Raw genomic sequence first — 21,127 nt, forward strand, 5'->3', positions numbered from 1 at the left:
ATTGGTGCTCCTTTTTTGGTATGTTCTATAGTTTCCTGCAGGGGGAGCAGTTTCTGCTGATCTGATTCTAAACTTGGATCATCTCTAGTAGAAAGAGCCATCTTGACGGCTCTCTCCATATGTGACAATTTCCCCCATATTATAACAATGATAATAGCAAAAATAAAATCCTTAGTCGTATGAACTATGGATGTGGTATTAAAAGGTATTTCAATTGCAGGCATAAAATTTCTACTTATATTAAACGTATTTTCCCAAAGATTCACACTTAGACTATTATACAAAAAACTTTTTGCTGCCTAAATGAAGAAAAAACCAATAATGTTACGAAGGACCATTGAGTAAACTATTCCTCTAAGTCGGGACGTTATGCTGTCCCAATACATTCTGATGAGAAAAATCAAAGGGATAGTAGAATATTTGAGCATTTTGCCCTTTAAACTGGGCTGGCTTTTCTGTTTAAAGCAAGGTTTTTAGAGGCTTAAAGCAAGGGAGATTAGGCAAATGAGGCAAAGTCAGTGGGGGTTTTTAAGAGAAAGTCCACTAAATTAGGTGGCTCATGGCCAAACTAGGGAGGGTGGGAGGGTCCTTAAGATCCCTTCAGGGGTTGCCAAACTGTGAGATTAAAATTGGATATTAGATCATAAATCTCCCCTACTTAACCTTTCCCTTAATTTATCTCCCAGACTAGTAAATGGAAGAAGCTTCTGGTTTTCTAGTTAGAGCTTTTATTGTATGGTAGTCACAAGGTGATGTTGATTAGAAGGATAGGAAAGTAGAAATACAATACAAATCGTCTTAAGTCTAGGCTTAGTCTATATTCTGTATAAAACTCATCAAAACCCAAGGCCACCTTTGGGGAGAGAGACTGAGTCAAGCGCGTGCTGTTAACCGAGAGCCAGGCCGAGTCAAACTCCAGTCAGCGTCTGTCTGTGCAGTGCAGCCAGGAGACCAGTGGAGCAGGAAAAAAAAAGGCCCCACTTCTGTTCTCTCCTTGCCTTTTTAAGCTCGCACCCTGGAAGTCGAGTGCTCAGCAGGCAATCTGGCGTGCGTCCCAGGTGGATTGGTGTGCATAGCTCATGCCGGTGGTCTCCTCCCCAAAAGGGTGGTCCTAAAAAAAAACTGGTGTCTCTCCATTATCTAACCGACTGTTAAAACTTTTTACCACACAAGGAAATGGACCTGAGATGTAGAAGGAATGAACAAACTATCCTTATTTACAAATAGAGTTGAGTGCAATTGTTCTGGAGTCAAAATAAGGGAAGTAATTGATATAATTGCCCATATTCTGGTTATTGTGTTTAGATACACCAAAGCAAAGTGAGCAATAGTTCTGTGGACATAACTGTTTCCCTCTCCAATTTTTCTTCCCAGTGATATCCCCAGATACCACAGTTTGTTCTGCTCGCTCACAGTGTGTGGTTAAATTACTGGCGATTTTTAATGAGTCACTCTGTGTAAATGAGATGGTTTCTAGTACTAGGAAGGCCATTACAATTTCAGAGTTTGGGTGTAAAGCTGTATTTGGTCCTCCCTATTAAAATATCTGATTGAAAGAAACCATGAGCACAGAATGATTTGCCTCCTTTCAATTTTGGGTCAGGATTCAATGGATGCAGGATTTCTGATAAACTATCTTTTCCTTTACTTCTCAGTTCATGCCAAGGGGTTGCTGTCTATCTATTACCTTTAGGCTAAATGATAGGTATACACACCTACACCCACACACCCATACCCACACCCACAGAAACATGGTAAACATGAAAATGAACAAAATAACATCCTAAAAAACAGAATTGGCCAAATAGTAGAAGCAGCACCAAAATAGAATCAAGGGAAGAAGGTCTTGAGAAGCAGAACTGGTCAAATGAAAAGAGCACACAAAAATTCACTGGTGAAAAGAAGTCTTTTATAAGCAGAATTGGCCAAAAGGAAGAACATACAGAAACATTTCCTGAAGGGTAATCCTTAAGAAGGAGCATTGTCCAAATGGGAAAAGTGGTATAAAAGCTCACTGAATTAATTCATTTCTTCACGTTTAGAATTGGGCAAATGGAAGCTAGTGACTTTATGTGACATCAAGAAAAAAAACAAATCAAAAGCATTTTAACAATCTTAAAAATGAGAAATATCTCATTGGCAAGAAAAAAAATCGCAATTGAACAGAAATCTATGAGAGATAATTGAGGATTTGATGAATTACTGAAAGCCAACATAAGAAAACAAAGCCTGGACCTTTTCGGGAGTTATGAAGAAACACTACTGTGATTTTGTAGAACCAGAGGGAAACTAGGCCCTTAAACCATGCATATCCTTTGCCCAAGCAACAGGTTTGGTGACTAAAAGAACATCGATCCTTGTATTTGAGTAAACTGATAATTTTATTAATATGGCCAGGAGGATATTAGTAAAACGAGGTCTACGGCCATGTCTCTGTGACTAAATCCCCTCCTCGTGGTCCAGTCTTGTTTCTTATATGATTCCCCTATAGGAGGCCCATGACACAACAATGAAATCTAAGTAGTTGATGTGATATAGAGTTCATTCCATTAAGATGCAGTCTAGGGTTGACAACAGAGAATGTCAGACTTCTGAGGCAAAGTCCTTTCATCAAGTTGTGGCTTAATCTCATCAGTAATGACCTTGGGCTATCTGGACAAAATGATCTGCCTCCATCCAGACTCCTCTGTAAGCTTGGCTTTGGTGGACCCTGAAGAAACCTACATTCAGGGGGCACTCAGACCTTGAATGTGGGAGGGACAATAGCCTAAGAAAGAAGGGAAGATCTCTGGGCCCCCCAACATATGGATTATTAACAATGATTTCTCACAAACAATACTAGATCTGTATCAAAAAGACATAAAATCCAAAAGGAAAAGGATCTATTTGTATAGAAAGATTCAAAGCAGCTGTTTCAATGTTGGCAAGAAGTGGAAATTATGGAGTGTCCATTAATTGGGGGATGGCCCAAAAACTTTTTGTATATGATTATGATGGAGTATGATATAAGAAATGACAACCAGAAAGCACTAAGAAAAAAATGGAGACCTTAAATAAATGTATGGAAAGCGAATAGAGCTGAATTAGGAGAAGATTGTATAGAAGAACAACAATATTGTATGATGATCCCCTGTGAATACCTTAGCTATTTTAGCAAAGCAATGACCCAAGCAAGTTCTATATAGGACTTAAGATCAAAAATGTTTTCATTCTCCAGAGAAAGAATTGAAGGAGGCTGAATAGAGATTGTAGCATACTTTTTGTTAACTTTCCTTATTTTTATTTTTTTCTCAGTGTTTTCTTGAACAACATGACTTACAGGGAAATATATTTTGCATGAGTAAACAAATATATCACATATCAGTTTATTTTCCTTTTGAAGGTATGAGGAGAGAGGGTAGAGAGAAAGAGAGAGAGAGAGACAGAGAGAGACAGAGACAGAGACAGAGAGAGACAGAGAGAGAGAGAGAGACAGAGAGAGATAGTGAGAGAGAGAAAGAGAGATGGAGGGAGAGACACAGAAGAGAGGGAGGGAAAATTTGGAACTCAAATTTGAAAAAAAAGAATGTTGACATTGTTTTTATGTGTAATTGGGAGAAATAAAATATTAAATTAAAAATTTTAATTATGAAAGATTATGTTTTTGTACAGATAATTTTTTAACTATACTCCTTCAGAATTATCAAATAATGAAAGGCTGAGAAACAAAGTATCTTGGTTAAATTAATTGTGCCCCAAAGAAGCATTTATTTACTAATGATGATCATCCAATTAAAGATGTACTCATTATGAGGAAAGGATTCCTGTTTTAAAAAAAGAAAATGAGGATTTGCCTAGACTTCTTCTAACTGGGGAAAAATGACAAGGTCTCCTTGCAGAACAACATGATTGTACTGTGATGGAGGACTTTGCATTGAAGCAACGACAGGGATAGGAAGGCAGCTTCTACTCCATTCTAGGAGTCAGGGAGAGACTGTGTGGTTATGGAGCTAAAATGTGTAACATTGATGCCTCAGGAAGAAAGACCATATCAATAGGAACACTTCATTACCTTAACTTTGCCTCTTTGGTATTAAGATTTTTTTCCTCTTGGTATAGTGAAGAACTAAACATGAAAAAAAAAGATCTAGTTCCCACATGACAGCCATTGTAATAAAGACACAGATTTTGTTTGTGCCTCTTGGGTATTCCTTTCCTGAGACTAACCTTGCCCAGTTCCTCCAAATGATCATCATATTTGAGAGACTAAAGTCTCTTCACTCTCTTCATACCTCTCCTTCTTGCTCTGTGGCACTCACAGTTGACAATCCTGCTTTATATGAGGTCCTTTGTGGGTAGGCTAGACAGGCACTCTTGTCTCCTCAGTCCTGAAATCCAAGTATTTCACTGTAGACACAGTTCTTAATAGTTTTTATTAATTTCTTTAGGTAATAGGTCACACTGGGGACTCATACTGATCTACCATGCTCAGAACTTTTTTCAGACTAACTGCTGTCTACTCCTCTTGGTAGACAGCGTTCTTCTCCCATTTTGAACTTGAAAAGTTATGATATGGACCCCCCATTGAACATTTCCCTTTCCTCTATTGCATGTCACTTTATTGGCTTCAGAAATGGCTCCCAAATCTCAAGATACATTTGTAGCCAATGTCTGTCATCAGATGCCTTCATTCACTTTGCCAATTGTGCTGCATGTGTCTGTTCAAACAGCTCAACTTCTGTGCCTAAGTTAGGGTAGGCTGCAGCCAGTGTGTGAAGGCAGGTCTGTAAGTGCTAAACAGAGTGGTTTGTATCTCTTGCCAAAGATAACTGGGAGACAGTAAGTCTGTCTCTAATCATTGAAGAAGTGCCTACTCTGTTCCAGGCCCTGGGTTAAGTAGTGGGAATACAACATATGGCAAAAGACAGTCTATCCTAAAGGAGCTCAAAGGTCATTGGGGAAACAATTAGTAAACAGATATGTACTAGAAAACTATGTACAGGATGGCTTCATTTTGGTTCAAATTCATCCCTGGAAGGGTATTTTGAAGTCATTGTAAACCCAGCACACATATTTGGTTTTGACACCCAAAAGGGGGCAGGGGAGTCATATTATTTCTCTTTTTTCTTTTTTTGATTAATAGAAATTGGGGTATATTCTTGTGCATATGATCATTCCCAAAGGAGTACCTGCCCCTGTCCATTGCTCAAGAATTTTTGGACAGTAATGATATTGATTACTTGACAGTAGAAAGAAGTATGCAGATTCATTACCACTTGTAGTTTTATGCCATCAATGCTCATGAATAATCAGGGAAGGTAATAATGCTTGATAGACTATGTAAATGGTGCTTATCTTTCAGATTATCTGACATCCAATCATAATGAGAATGTAAAATGTAAGGGCAGGGACTTTTTTTCATCTTGAATTTCCAGGGTTACACCCAGTGTGGTATTTAATGTAGAGGTATTAAAGTGAAACACAGAAGGTGCACTATATCTATTTATTGAGTTAATTTGATCAGCAAGGACATGCTGATTGTGGTGAAGAACAACCCTAGAACTTGTTTCTTTAATGAAGGCAATGTGCCATATTCACTGATTTACTCCCTACTCTGTGATCTATACTCACTATATTTCACCAAAGAATGGTTCAATGTTCCTCTCCCCTCCATTCCTCATGTATGTACAACATACCATGTAAACAAATGAATATGTTGACTTTCAAGCAACAAAAAATATGCTATTGAGACCCGGAGTAAAGACCATGTGAAGATTATTTTATGCATATAGGAACCATTATACTCTATGAGGCAAGAGACACCAAGGTACCATAAGACTAGTACTAAGGAGAGTAATGTGTAGTGGTAGAGACAATAAGAGCTAGGTAGAGTCAGGCATGGGAGGAACTCATCTGGAATGCAGCCACTAAGGGTGGGGGGAGTGGAACAACCTTCTGTTGGATTCCCATTTTATTGAATTTTTCTTTGAGGGATGGTGACAGGGCAGCTATTTCATTAGCACCATTGGCAAAGCATGAGTACCTGAGGACTCAGAAAATGCACAGACCAAAAGAGAAACAGAAGGCTCTCAAGTTGCTCATCAGGTTTCTTCAGACTGCAGCTGACTGTGGGTTTATAGTCATGACAATCTTGAATGAATCACTCTGTGTAGGTGAAATTATTTCTAGTGCTGGCAGTGGCATTGCACTTTCCGATTTCTAGGGCCAAGGTGTACTTGGCCCTCCCTCGTTAGGGGTCTGATCGTAAGAATCAATGAAGCCCAGAAACGTTTGCATCAGTTCAGTGTTTGGTCACATTTGATAGATGCAGAATTTCTGATAAACCACCTTTTCCTTCATGTCTGAATTCAGTCAAAGGGGTTGCTGTCCATCTCAGACCTATTGATGCAGTGGGATCATAGGAGAATTGACTCATCACCAAAACAAGAGCTACATGACATGGAAGGTGATCTTTTCCACTATTACAATATTGTGTATTGATCCTCTCCCTCCCTCCCTCCTTCCATCCTTCCCTCTCTGTTGTGCCTTGGGAACCACTTGTCTGGCCTCCTCTAGGTCTAAGCTCTGCTCTGAGGAAATACTGATTCTTTGGCAATAACTTTAGAGCACCAGTTGGATGGAAATAGAAATACTGAGCAGCTTCCAACATCCTACAAATTTCCTGTCCATCTTCTCCATTCAATGTTGCTGCCATATGGAACTAGATTCTTTCCCATTACTTCTATATGAACCATCACAACAGATGGTTTCCTTTCCTTCCCAAATCAGAATTCCAACTTTCTGAAATGATCCTTTCCCCTCATGGATCATAGCAAAGATTGTTATGCCATGATAACCATTCAACAACTCTATCCATGATAAGACACAATGATCCAAAGAAGACTGCAAGTCAAACAATCCTATGTCTAGCTTACTGCCTGAGAAGGAGCATGATGGCCACATGTAAATATTCCATTTGTGGGTGAAGGACTTGGGGGGAAAAGAAAAATGATGAACTTGATTGCCTTCCTATAAATGACCACAAGCCCAGGATAGGAAAGTCAGTATTCCTTTGGAGCATGGGTGAAACTAAATGTCTGCGGAAGACCCTTTGACATGTGCAGTTCTGTGGTTTTCAGAATTGCTCAGGCTTTGAGGATGTGCACAGGAAAAGAAAGAATTAGCCAAGACGCTGGATTCATGGAATTGCTGGGAAGATTTATTTGGAATTTGACAGTGTGGTAAAAACTTTCCAATTTTAAATCTCACAACAGACACTAAGACAAAGGCAAATTCGTATGACAGGGAATCAGAGAAAGAAAGATATTAGGACACTTCATATTCCCAGTGTTGGTGTGAGGTAAGAACAGGACTCAAAGAGCAGATCTCAGTGCCTAAAGGTCCAGAAGGAAGATTCTGGGGGTTTGGGAGCACAGGCAAGAATTTGAGTTGATGGACGTAAATTAAATAGAAATTGGGTGTCCACATAAGGGGAAGCAAGCAGCCCAGAGATGAACGTTGAATGTTGAGCTGCCGGTTGGTACTTCCAAAGTGGGCGCCCTGGGATTAGTTAGTTATTGCTTGCCATGAAGGAGCTCTTTTTGTAGTGAATGACAGGAAGAAAAGATCTGGTGCCTGGTTGATATGGGGTGGGAATGTTGGGCATTTGCAGAGGCCTGTGAGAGCTGATCAGCAAGAGGAGCCACAGCAGGTTGGGCGGCAACAGGTTGTTCTGCAGCAGGTGGTCTGGCAGCAGGTGGGGCTGCAACAAGGCTGGCAGCAACTAGAAATACAGCAGCTGGGGCGGCAGCAAGTGGTTCTACAGCAGGTGGGACGGCAGCAAGGCTGGCAGCAAGGCTGGCAGCAACTAGAAATACAGCAGCTGGGGTGGCAGCAAGTGGTTCTGCAGCAGGTGGGGCGGCAGCAGGGCTGGCAGCAGCTGGACACACAGCAGGTGGGGCGGCAGCAGGGCTGGCAGCAGCAGGGCCGGCAGCAGCTAGAAATGCAGCAGCAGGGGCGGCAGCAGGGCTGACAACAGCTGGACACACAGCAGCTGGGGCGGCAGCAGGGCTGGCAGCAGCTGGATACACAGCAGCTGGGGCGGCAGCAGGGCTGGCAGCAGCTGGACACACAGCAGCTGGGGCGGCAGCAGGGCTGGCAGCAGCTGGACACACAGCAGCTGGGGCGGCAGCAGGGCTGGCAGCAGCTGGACACACAGCAGCTGGGGCGGCAGCAGGGCTGGCAGCAGCTGGATACACAGCAGGTGGGGCGGCAGCAGGGCTGGCAGCAGCAGGGCCGGCAGCAGCTAGAAATGCAGCAGCAGGGGCGGCAGCAGGGCTGACAACAGCTGGACACACAGCAGCTGGGGCGGCAGCAGGGCTGGCAGCAGCTGGATACACAGCAGCTGGGGCGGCAGCAGGGCTGGCAGCAGCTGGACACACAGCAGCTGGGGCGGCAGCAGGGCTGGCAGCAGCTGGACACACAGCAGCTGGGGCGGCAGCAGGGCTGGCAGCAGCTGGACACACAGCAGCTGGGGCGGCAGCAGGGCTGGCAGCAGCTGGACACACAGCAGCTGGGGCGGCAGCAGGGCTGGCAGCAGCTGGACACACAGCAGCTGGGGCGGCAGCAGGGCTGGCAGCAGCTGGACACACAGCAGCTGGGGCGGCAGCAGGGCTGGCAGCAGCTGGACACACAGCAGCTGGGGCGGCAGCAGCCAGAGCCACAGCTTAGGCCACCACAGGTGGAGCCACAACAGGAGCTGACCATGGTGTTGGTGGGTTCAGAGTCTGGGTTGGTTTCCAGGTGAGAGAGTTTCTTGAGTATGGATGTCTCTTGACCTCACAGACCTCTTTTATACCCCAGCTCCAAGTGGTTGCTATTGCTGGGTCCTGTTTATTTCCTCATTTTGTCATGATAAAAAAAGTGATAAACAAGTCAATCATTGACATTTTTTAACTTAAATATTTTCACTTGGATCAAAAAATAATAATAATAATTACCTTTCCAGGTAAGACTTTTCCAAAGTCTTTTATATTTCTGAATCATACCTTGCCTTTTCTCCTTTGGTTGTGCCCACCTTCAACCATTTCATCCTTGTTTGGGCAGATGTCATTAGAAGATTTTCCTCCTCTTAAGCCTAATCATCCTTCACTTCAACATATTCCCAGGGCTCCTAGTTCTATCCTCTGGAGCCAAATAGAACAAACCTAATTCCTGGCTTTAACAGGACAGTTCTTTCAGGCTGGAAGACTTTTCATGGATGCCCAATGCTTTCTCTTAGGCAAATAAAATGATGAATAAAATTCCCAAGAACTTCTATTTTGGGCTCTGTACCAGAAAACAAAGAGATCATTAGAGGAAGATTTCTGTCATCGAACTAGGAACAGGAAAACCTCCTACTAAGGGGCAAGTGGTTGTTGCCTAAGTGTTTTTTTTTTTTTTTCCTACAGCCGAGGCCCGGAAGCAATGAACAGTCTTTCCTTTGTTTGCAAATAGTGATGAGCATAATTGTTTTGGCATTTTTTTCTGGAGTCAAAACAAGGGATGTGATAGAAATTATTGTGCCAGAAAAGTGACAGATCATTAGAGGAAGATTTTTGTCATTGAACTGGGAACAGGAAAACTTCCTACTAAGGGGACATGTTGTTGTTGTTGCCTTAGTGGTTTTTTCCTATAGCCAAGGAAATGGACTTGAGACCCAGAAGGCATGAACAGGCTATCCTTGTTTACAAATAGAGTTGAGTACAATTGTTCTGGAGTCAAAATAAGGGAAGTGATTGAGATAATTGCCCATATTCTGGTTTTTGTGTTTAGATATGCCAAAGCAAAGTGAGAAATTGTTCTGTGGACATAACTGTTTTCCTCTACCATTTTTCTTCCTAGTCATCTCCCCAGATACCACAGTTTTTTTGTTTGTTTGTTTTGTTTTTGCTCACAGTTTGTGGTTAGGTTACTGGCGATTTTTAATGAGTCACTCTGTGTAAGTGAGATTGTTTCTAGTACCAGCAATGCCATTACAACTTCAGAGTTGGGAGTACAGCTGTATTTGGTCCTCCCTATTAAAAAATCTGATTGCCAGAAACCTCAAACACAGTATCATTTGCCTCCTTTCAATTTGGGGTCAGGATTCAATAGATGCAGGTTTTCTGATAAACCATCTTGTCCCTTACTTCTCAGTTCATGCCAAGAGGTTGCTGTCTATCTATTACCATTAGGTTCATTCATAGGTATACACACCCACACCCACACATGGTACACACATTACTGAACAAAATAACATTTTAAAAAACAGAATAGGCCAGATAGTAGAAGCAGCACCAAATAGAATCAAGGGAAGAATGTCTTGAGAAACAGAACTGGTCAAATGAAAAAGGGATACAAATATTCACTGGAGAAAAGTAGTCTTTTATAAGCAGAATTGGCCAAATGGAAGAAGATACAGAAACATTTCCTGAAGGGAACTCCTTAAGAAGGAGCATGGTCCAAATGGGAAAAGTGGTATAAAAGGTCAGTGCATTAATTCTTTCCTTCACGTTTAGAAATGGGCAAGTGGAAGCTAGTGACTTTATGTGACATCAAGAAAAAAAATCAAATCAAAAGTATTTTAAAAATATTAAATTGAGAAATAACTCACTGGCAAGAAAACAAACCCTTTGGAGCAGAAATCTATGACAAGTAATTAAGGATTTGATGGATTACTGAAAGCCACCATAAAAAAAAATCCTGGACCTTTTCAGAAGTTATCAAGAAACACTGCTGTGATGTTGTTGAATCCGAGGGTAAAGTAGGCCCATAAAAGCATGCATATCTTTTGTCCAATCAACAGGTTTGATGACTAATGTAACTACACTCCTTGTATTTGCGTACTCTGATAATTTTATTAATATGGCCAGCAGAATATTAGGAAAACGAGGTCTATGGCCATGTCTCTGTGACTAAATTCCCCTCCTCTTGGTCCAGTATTGTTTCACATACCATTCCCCTGTAGGAGGTCCATCACACAGCAATGAAATCTAAGTAGTTGATGTGATATGGAGTTCATTCCATTAAGATGCAGTCTAGAGGTGACAACAGAGAATGTCAGACTTCTGAGCCAAAATCCTTTCATCTAGTTGTGGCTTAATCTCATCAGTAATGACCTTGGCCTATCTAGACAAAAGGATCTTCCTCCATCCAGACTGCTTTGTAAGCTTGGCTTTGGTGGACCCTGAAGAATCTTATATTCAGTGAGAATGCAGACCTTGAATGTGGGAGGGACAATGGCCTAAGAAAGAAAGGAAATTCTCTGGGCCCCCCAACATATGGATTATTAACAATGATTTCTCACAAACAATACTAGATCTGTATCAAAAAGAGATAAAATCCAAAAGGAATAGGATCTACTTGTATAGAAATATTCAAAGGAGCTGTTTCAATGGTGGCAAGGAACTGGAAATGATGGAGTTTCCATTCAATGGGGGATAGCCCAAGAACTTTTTGTATATGATTATGATGGAATAGTATTGTGATATAAGAAATGACAATCATAAAGCACTAAGAAAACATGGAAGACTTAAATGAACCTATGGAAAGTGAACAGAGCGGAATTAGGAGAAGATTGTATAGAAAAACAACAACATTGTATGATGATACCCTATGAATACCTTAGCTATTCTTAGCAAAGCAATGACCCAAGAAAGTTCTATAGGACTTAAGATCAAAAATGCTTTCCTTCTCCAGAGAAAGAATGGCAGATGGCTGAATAGAAATTGTAGCATACTTTTTATTAACTTTGCTTATTTTTCTCTTTTTATCAGTGTTTTCTTGAACAACATGATTTACAGGGAAATATATTTTGCATGAGTAAACAAATATAGCTCATATAATGTTATTTTCCTTTTAAAGGTATGAGGAGAGAGGGGAGAGAGAGAGAGAGAGAGAGAGAGAGAGAGAGAGAGAGAGAGAGAGAGAGAGAGAGAGAGAAAGAGAGAGACACGGAGGGAGAGACACAAAAGAGAGGGAGGGAAAATGTGGAATTCACATTTGAAAAAACAGAATGTTGACATTATTTTTATGTGTAATTGGGAGAAATAAAATATTAAATTAAATATTTTAATTATGAAATGTTATGTTTTTTCGTGTAACTTTTGTAACTAAACTCCTTCAGAATTATCAAATAACAAAAGGCTGGGAAACAATATAGCTTGGTTAAATTAATTGTGCCCCAAAGAAGCATTTAATTACTAATGAAGATCATCCAATTAAAGATCTATTCATTATGAGGAAAGGATTCCTGTTTTTAAAAAAAGAAAATGAGAATTTGCCTAGACTTCTTCTGCTTGGGGAAAAATGACAAGGTCTCCTTGCAGAGAGACTTGATTATACTGTGATGGAGAATTTTGCATTGAAGCCACTGCAGGGACAGGAAGGCAGCTTCTACTCCATCCCAGGAGTCAGGGAGAGACTGTGTGGGTATGGAGCTAAAATGTGTAACATTGATGCCTCAGGAAGAAAGACAATATCAATAGGAACACTTCATTACCTTAACTTTGCCTCTTTGATATTAATAATTTTTTTCCTCTTGGTATTTTGAAGGACTAAACATGAAAAAAAATGATCTAGTATCCACATGACAGCCATTGTAATAATGACACAGATTTTGTTTGTGTCTCTTGGCTATTCCTTTCCTGAGACTAACCTTGCCCAGGTCCTCCAAATGATCATCATATCTGAGAGACTAAAGTCTCTTCACTCTCTTCATATCTCTCCTTCTTGCTCTGTGGAACTCACAGTTGACAATCCTGCTTTATATGAGGTCCTTTGAGGGTAGGCTAGACAGGCACTCTTGCCTCCTTAGTCCTGAAACCCAAGTATTTCAATGCAGACACAGTTCTTAATGGCTTTTAGTAATTTCTTGAGGTAATAGGTCACACTGGAGACTCATACTGATCTACCATGCTCAGAACTTTTTTCAGACTAACTGCTGTCTACTCCTCTTGGTAGACAGCGTTCTTCTCTCATTTTGAAATTGAAACATTATGATACGGACCCCCCATTGAACATTTCCCTTTTTTCTGTTGCATGTCACTTTATTGGCTTCAGAAATAGCTCCCAAATCTCAAGATACATTTGTATCCAACGTCTGTCACCAAGTGCCTTCATTCACTTTGCCAATTGGGCTGCATGAGTCTGTTCAAACAGCACATCTTCTGTGCCTAAGTTAGGGTAGGTTGCAGCCAGCGTGTGAAGGCAGCTATGTAAGTGCTAAACAGAGGGGTTTGTATCCCTTGCCAAAGATAACTGGGAGACAGTAAGTCTGTCTCTAATCATTGAAGAAGTACCTACTCTGTTCCAGGCACTGGGTTAAATAGTGGGAATACAACATATGGCAAAGGACAGTCTATCCTAAAGGAGCTCAATTGTTATTGGAGAAACAACAACTAAACAGATATGTACAAGCAAACTATGTACAGGATGGCTTCATTTTGGTTCAAATTCATCCCTGGAAGGGTATTTTGAAATCATTGTAAACCAAGCACACATATCTGGTCTTGACACCAAAAGAGTGGCGGGGAAGGCATATTCTCTCTCTCTCTCTCTCTTTTTTTTTTTTTTTGCAGGGCAGTGGGGGTTAAGTGACTTGCCCAGAGACACACAGCTAGTAAGTTCCAAGTGTCTGAGGCTGGATTTGAACTCAGGTACTCCTGAATTCAGGGCCGGTGCTTTATCCCCTGTGCCACCTAGCCGCCCCCCTTTTTGTGATTAATAGAAATTGGGGTTTATTCTTGTGAATATGATCATTCCCAAATGAGTACCTGCCCTTCTTGGTTGCTGAAGAATTTTTGGACAGTACTGTTATTGAATACTTGACAGTAGAAAGAAGTAAACTGATTCATTACCACTTGTCCTTTTCTGCCATCAATGGTCGTGAATAATCAGGGGAGGTAATAATGCTTGATAGACTATGTAAATTGTGCTTATCTTTCAGATTATCTGACATCCAATCATAATGAGAATGTAAAATGTAAGGGCAGGGACTTTTTTTCATCTTGAATTTCCAGGGTTACACCCAGTGTGGTATTTAATGTAGAGGTATTAAAGTGAAACACAGAAGGTGTTACTGAGTTAATTTGATCAGCAGGGACATACCGCTTGGGGAGAAGAACAACCTGAGAACTTGATTCTTTACTGAAAGCCACGTGCCATACCCACTGATTTACTCCCTACTGTGGTAAAAAGTCCGCCAGTTTTTGAAGGACCACCCTTTGGGGAGGAGACCATGATGAACAGCCGTGCATGGACTACGCACACCAGGTCTGTCTGCTAAGCACTCCACTTCCAGGGTGCGAGCTTAAAAGGCAAGGAGAGAACGAAGTGAGGTCTTTTGGTTGGCTCTCCTTGTCTGGTAGTTGCGCTGCACACACAGACGCTAACTGGAGTTCTACTCTGCCCCTACGCCGCAGGAGCACGTGCTTGACACATCTCTCCCCCTCAAAGGTGGCCTTGGGTTTTTGGTGAGTTTTATACGGAATATAGACTAAGCTTAGACCTAAAACTATTTGTTTTGTATTTCTACTTTCCTATCCCTCTAATCAACATCACCTTGTAATTTCCAAACAATAAAAGCTCTAACTAGAGAACAGAAGCTTCTTCCATTTACTAGTCTGGGAGATAAATAAGGGAAAGGTTAAAAGGGGAGGTTAATGTTCTAGTATCCAATTTTAAATCTCACACTACTCTGTGATCTATACTCACTATATTGCACCAAAGAATGCTTCAATGTTCCTCTCCCCTCCACTCTTCATGTATGTACAACATACCTAATAAACAAATGAACATGCTGACTCTTGAGCAACACAACATATGCTATTAACACCTGGGGTTAAGACCCTGTGAAGATTATTGTATGCATATAGAAACCATTAGACTCTATGAGGCAAGAGACCCCCAAGATCTCATAAGACTAGTACTAAGGAGATTAATGTGTAGTGGTAGAGAGAATAAGAACTAAGTAGAGTCAGGCATGGGAGGAACTCATCTGGGATGCAGCCTCTAAGGGTGGGGGTGGGGGTGGAGCTACCTTCTGTTGGATTCGTATTTTATTGAATTTTTCTTTGAGTGATGGTGACAGGGCAGCTATTTCATTAGCACCATTGGCAAGGCATGAGTACCTGAGGACTCAGAAAATGCATAGACCAAAAGAGAAACAGAAGGCTCTCAAGTTGCTCATCAGGTTTCTTCAGACTACAACTGAATGTGGTTTTACAGTCATGACAACCTTGAATGAATCATTCTGTGTAAGTGACATTATTTTTAGTGCTGGCAGTGGCATTGCACTTTCTCATTTCGAGGCCCATGGTGTACTTGGCCCTCCCTCATTAGGTGTCTGATTGTAAGAAACAATGAGACCCAGAAACCTTTGCATCAGTTCAGTGTATGGTCAGATTTGATAGATGCAGGATTTCTGATAAAGCACCTTTTCCTTCATGTTTGAATTCAATCAAAGGGGTTTCTGTCCATCTCAGACCTATTGATGCAGTGGGATCATAGGAGATTTGACTCATCACCAAACCATTACCTACATGACATGAAAGGTGATCTTTTCCACTATTACAATATTGTGCATTGATCCTCTCCCTCCCTCCCTCCTTCCGTCCTTCCCTCTCTGTTGTGCCTTGGGAACCACTTGTCTGGCCTCCTCTGCTCTAAGCTCTGCTCTGAAGAAAAACTGATCCTTTGGCAACACCTTTAGAGCACCAGCGGGATGGAAATAGAAATACTGCCCAGCTTCCAACATCCTAAGAATTAACTTTCCTTCTTCTCCATTCAATATTGATCACATATGGAGCTAGATTCTTTCCCATGACTTGTATGGGAACCATCACAACAGATGGTTTCCTTTCCTTCCCTCATCAGAACTCTGCCTTTCTGAAAAGATCCATTCCCCTCCTGGACCATAGCAAATATCTTTATGCCATGAATACCATTCAACAACTCTATCCATGACAAGACAGAATGATCCAAAGAAGACTGCAAGTCAAACAATCCTATGTCTGGCTCACTGCATGAGAAGGAGCATGATGGCCACATGTAAATATTCCATTTGTGGGTGAAGGACTTGGGGGGAAAAGAAAAATGATGAACTTGATTGCCTTCCTATACATGACCACAAGCCCATTAGAGGAAAATCAGTATTCCTTTGGAACATGGGTGAAAGTAAATGCCTGGGGAAGACCCTTTGACATGTGCAGTTCTGTGGTTTTCAGAATTTCTCATGCTTTGAAGATGTTCACAGGCAGAGGAAGAATTAGCCAAGATGCTGGATTCATGGAATTGCTGGGAAGATTTATTTGGAATTGGACAGACACTAAGACAAAGGCAAATTCGTATGACAGGGAATCAGAGAAAGAAAGATGTTAGAAACCTTCATATTCCCAGTGTTGGTGTGAGGTAACAACAGGCCTCAAAGAGCAGAACTGGCTGCCTAAAGGTCCGGAATGAAGATTCTGGGGGTCTGGAAGCACAGGCAAGAGTTTGAGTTAAATAGAAACTGGGTGTTCACTTAAGGGGAAGCAAGCAGCCCAGAGATGAATGTTGAATGTTGAGCTGCTGGTTGGTACTTCCAAAGTGGGCGCACTTGGATTAGTCAGTTATTGCTTGCCATGAAGGAGCTCTTTTTGTCCTGAATGACAGGAAGAAAAGATCTGGTGCCTGGTTGAGATGGGGTGGGGATGTTGGGCATTTGCAGAGGCCTGTGAGAGCTGATCAGCAGGAGGAGCCACAGCAGGTTGGGCGGCAACAGGTGGTTCTGCAGCAGGTGGTCTGGCAGCAGGTGGGGCTGCAACAAGGCTGGCAGCAGGGCTGGCAGCAGCTGGGCCCACAGCAGCTGGGGCGGCAGCAGGGCTGGCAGCAACTAGAAATACAGCAGCTGGGGCGGCAGCAAGTGGTTCTGCAGCAGGTGGGACAGCAGCAAGGCTGGCAGCAACTAGAAATACAGCAGCTGGGGCGGCAGCAAGTGGTTCTGCAGCAGGTGGTCTGGCAGCAGGTGGGGCGGCAGCAGCTAGAAATGCAGCAGGTGGGGCGGCAGCAGGGCTGGCAGCAGCTGGACCCACAACAGCTGGGGCGGCAGCAGGGCTGGCAGCAGCTGGACACACAACAGCTGGGGCGGCAGCAAGTGGTTCTGCAGCAGGTGGTCTGGCAGCAGGTGGGGCGGCAGCAGCTAGAAATGCAGCAGGTGGGGCGGCAGCAGGGCTGGCAGCAGCTGGACACACAGCAGCTGGGGCGGCAGCAGCCAGAGCTACAGCTTAGGCCACCACAGGTGGAGCCACAACAGGAGCTGACCATGGCGTTGGTGGGTTCAGAGTCTGGGTTGGTTTCCAGGTGAGAGAGTTTCTTGAGTATGGATGTCTCTTGACCTCACAGACCTCTTTTATACCCCAACTCCAAGTGGTTGCTATTGCTGGGTCCTGTTTATTTCCTCATTTTGTCATGATAAAAAAAGTGATAAACAAGTCAATCATTGACATTTTTTAACTTAAATATTTTCACTTGGATCAAAAAATAATAATAATAATTACCTTTCCAGGTAAGACTTTTCCAAAGTCTTTTATATTTCTGAATCATACCTTGCCTTTTCTCCTTTGGTTGTGCCCACCTTCAACCATTTCATCCTTGTTTGGGCAGAAGTCATTAGAAGATTTTCCTCCTCTTAAGCCTAATCATCCTTCACTTCAACATATTCCCAGGGCTCCTAGTTCTATCCTCTGGAGCCAAATAGAACAAACCTAATTCCTGGCTTTAACTGGACAGTTCTTTCAGGCTGGAAGACTGTTTTCATGGATGCCCAATGCTTTCTCTTAGGCAAATAAAATGATGAAAAAAATTCCCAAGAACTTCTATTTTGGGCTCTGTACCAGAAAACAAAGAGATCATTAGAGGAAGATTTCTGTCATCGAACTAGGAACAGGAAAACCTCCTACTAAGGGGCAAGTGGTTGTTGCCTAAGTGTTTTTTTTTTTCCTACAGCCGAGGCCTGGAAGCAATGAACGGCCTTTCCTTTGTTTGCAAATAGTGTTGAGCATGATTGTTTTGGCATTTTTTTCTGGAGTCAAAACAAGGGACGTGATAGAAATTATTGTACCAGAAAAGTGACAGATCATTAGAGGAATATTTTTGTCATTGAACTGGGAACAGGAAAACTTCCTACTAAGGGGACATGTTGTTGTTGCCTTAGTGGTTTTTTCCTATAGCCAAGGAAATGGACTTGAGACCCAGAAGGCATGAACAAGCTATCCTTGTTTACAAATAGAGTTGAGTACAATTGTTCAGAAGTCAAAATAAGGGAAGTGATTGAGATAATTGCCCATATTCTGGTTACTGTGTTTAGATATGCCAAAGCAAAGTGAGCAATTGTTCTGTGGACATAACTGTTTTCCTCTACAATTTTTCTTCCTAGTGATCTCCCCAGATGCCACAGTTTTTTCTGTTCGCTCACAGTGTGGAGTAACATTACTGATGATTTTTAATGAGTCAGTCTGCATAAGTGATATTGTTTCTAGTACTAGCAATGCCATTACAATTTCAGAGTTAGGGTGTAAAGCTGTATTTGGTCCTCCCTATTAAAATATCTGATTGAAAGAAACCATGAGCACAGAATGATTTGCCTCCTTTCAATTTTGGGTCAGGATTCAATAGATGCAGTATTTCTGACAAACCATATTTTCCTTTACTTCTCAGTTCATGCCAAGCGATTGCTGTCTATCTATCACCATTAGGCTCAATGAGAGGTATACACACCTACACCCACACACCCACACTCACACCCACACAAACATGATATACATGAAACTGAACAAAATGACATCCTAAAAACCAGAATGGGCCAAATAGAATAGGCCAAATAGTAGAAGCAGCACAAAAGATCTCTGGGCTACCCAATATATGGATTATTTACAATGATTTCTCACAAACCCTACTACATCTGTATCAAAATGAGATAAAATCCAAAAGTTAAAGGATATACTTGTATAGAAATAATCAAAGCAGCTGTTTCAATGGTGGCAAGGAACTGGAAATGATGGAGTCTCCATTAATTGGGGGATAACCCAAGAACTTTTTGGATATGATTATGATGGAATACTATTGTGATATAAAAAATGACAATCAGAAAGCACTAGGAAAAAGTGGAAGTCTTAAACTAACCTATGGAAAGTGAATAGAGCCGAATTAGGAGAAGATTGTATAGAATAACAACAATATTGTATGATGATCCCCTGTGAATACCTTAGCTATTCTTAGCACAGCAATGACCCAAGCAAGTTCTATAGGACTTAAGATCAAAAATGCTTTCCTTCTCCAGAGAACGAATTGAAGGAAGCTGAATAGAAATTATGGCATTCTTTTTGTTAACTTTGCTTATTTTTCTTTTTTTCTCAGTGTTTTCTTGAACAACATGACTTACAGGGGAATATATTTTGCATGAGTAAACAAATATAGATCATATCAGGTTATTATCCTTTTGAAGGTAGGAGGAGAGAAGGCAGAGAGTTCGCGAGAGACAGAGAGAGGTAGGGAGAGAGAGAGAGAAGGATGGAGAGACACAAAAGATACGGAGGGAAAATTAGGAACTGAAATTTGGAAAAAAAAGAATGTTCACATTATTTTATGTGTAATTGGGAGAAATAAAACATTAACTTAAAATTTTAATTATGAAATATTATTTTTTGTACAGATATCTTTTTAAAATAAACTCCTTCAGAATTATCAAATAACAAAAGTTTGGGAAACAAAATAGCTTGGTTAAATTAAATGTGCACCAAATAAGCATTTAATTACTAATGATGACCATCCAATTAAAGATGCATTCGTTATGAGGAAAGGATTCCTGTTTTAAAAAAAGGAAATGAGGATTTTCCTAGACCTCTTTTGATTGGGGAAAAATGACACGGTCTCATTACAGAGCAACATGATTGTACTGTGATGGAGGATTTTGCATTGAAGCAACTACAGGGACAGGAAGGCAGCTTCTACTCCATTCTAGGAGTCAGGGAGAGACTGTGTGGCTATGGAGACAAAATGTGTGACATTGATGCCACAGGAAGAAAGACCATATCAATTGGAACACTTCATTACCTTAACTTTGCCTCTTTGATACTAAGATTTCTTTTTCCTCTTGGTATAGTGAAGGACTAAACATTAGAAAAAAAAATGATCTAGTTCCCAAATGTTAGACATTGTAATAATAACACAGATTTTGTTTGTGCCTCTTGGGTATTCCTTTCCTGAGACTAACCTTGCCCAATTCCTCCAAATGATCATCATATTTGAGAGACTAAAGTCTCTTCACTCTCTTCATACCTCTCCTTCTTGCTCTGTGGCACTAATAGCTGACAATCTTGCTTTATATGAGGTCCTTTGAGGGTAGGCTAGACAGGCACTCTTGCCTCCTTAATCCTGAAACCCAAGTATTTCAATGGAGACACAGTTCTGAATAGTTTTTATTAATTTCTCTGGGTAATAGGTCACACTGGGGACTCACACTGATCTACCATGCTCAGAACTTTTTTCAGACTAACTGCTGTCTACTCCTCTTGGTAGACAGTGTTCTCCCATTTTGAACTTGAAAAGTTATGATATGGACCCCCCATTAAATATTTCCCTTTTTTCTGTTGCATGTCACTTTATTGGCTTCAGAAATGGCTCCCAAATCTCAAGATACATTTGTATCCAACGTCTGTCACCAAGTGCCTTCATTCACTTTGCCAATTGGGCTGCATGGGTCTGTTCAAACAGCACAACTTCTGTGCCTACGTTAGGTTTGGTAGCAGCCAGTGTGTGAAGGCAGGTCTGTAAGTGATAAACAGAGGGGTTTGTATCTCTTGCCAAAGATAACTGGGAGACAGTAAGTCTGTCTCTAATCATTGAAGAAGTACCTACTCTGTTCCAGGCACTGGGTTAAGTAGTGGGAAAACAACATATAGCAAAAGACAGTCTATCCTAAAGGAGCTCAATGGTCATTGGGAAAACAATTAGTAAACAGATATGTACTAGCAAACTATGTACAGCATGGCTTGATTTTGGTTCAAATTCATCCCTGGAAGGGTATTTTGAATTCATTGTAAACCCAGCACACATATTTTGTCTTGATACCCAAAAGGGGGCAGGGGAGGCA

The 21,127-nt window shown here is 41.4% G+C and overlaps 1 protein-coding gene across 9 annotated transcripts in view; it reads right to left on the reverse strand.

Annotated features, from left to right (window-relative positions):
- The window catches only part of LOC122755413 (keratin-associated protein 4-4-like), an 83,383-nt gene that overhangs the window by 36,105 nt on the left and 26,151 nt on the right, over positions 1 to 21,127 (reverse strand). Inside the window, exons 5-7 of one of the 9 annotated variants that reach the window (XM_044003824.1) lie at positions 16,839 to 17,321; positions 12,452 to 12,459; positions 7,684 to 8,652 (exon numbers count right to left, since the gene is read on the reverse strand). In XM_044003824.1, coding sequence (XP_043859759.1) covers positions 7,684 to 8,652; positions 12,452 to 12,459; positions 16,839 to 17,321 — 1,460 coding nt within the window. Of the gene's footprint in view, positions 1 to 7,668; positions 8,746 to 12,451; positions 12,460 to 16,722; positions 16,796 to 16,838; positions 17,322 to 21,127 lie in introns of those variants that run through there. The other 8 variants (XM_044003836.1, XM_044003838.1, XM_044003837.1 and 5 more) reach the window with 8 other exon arrangements.

Source organism: Dromiciops gliroides, chromosome 4, assembly GCF_019393635.1.
Source record: "Dromiciops gliroides isolate mDroGli1 chromosome 4, mDroGli1.pri, whole genome shotgun sequence".
In the NCBI taxonomy this organism is placed as follows: Eukaryota; Metazoa; Chordata; class Mammalia; order Microbiotheria; family Microbiotheriidae; genus Dromiciops; species Dromiciops gliroides.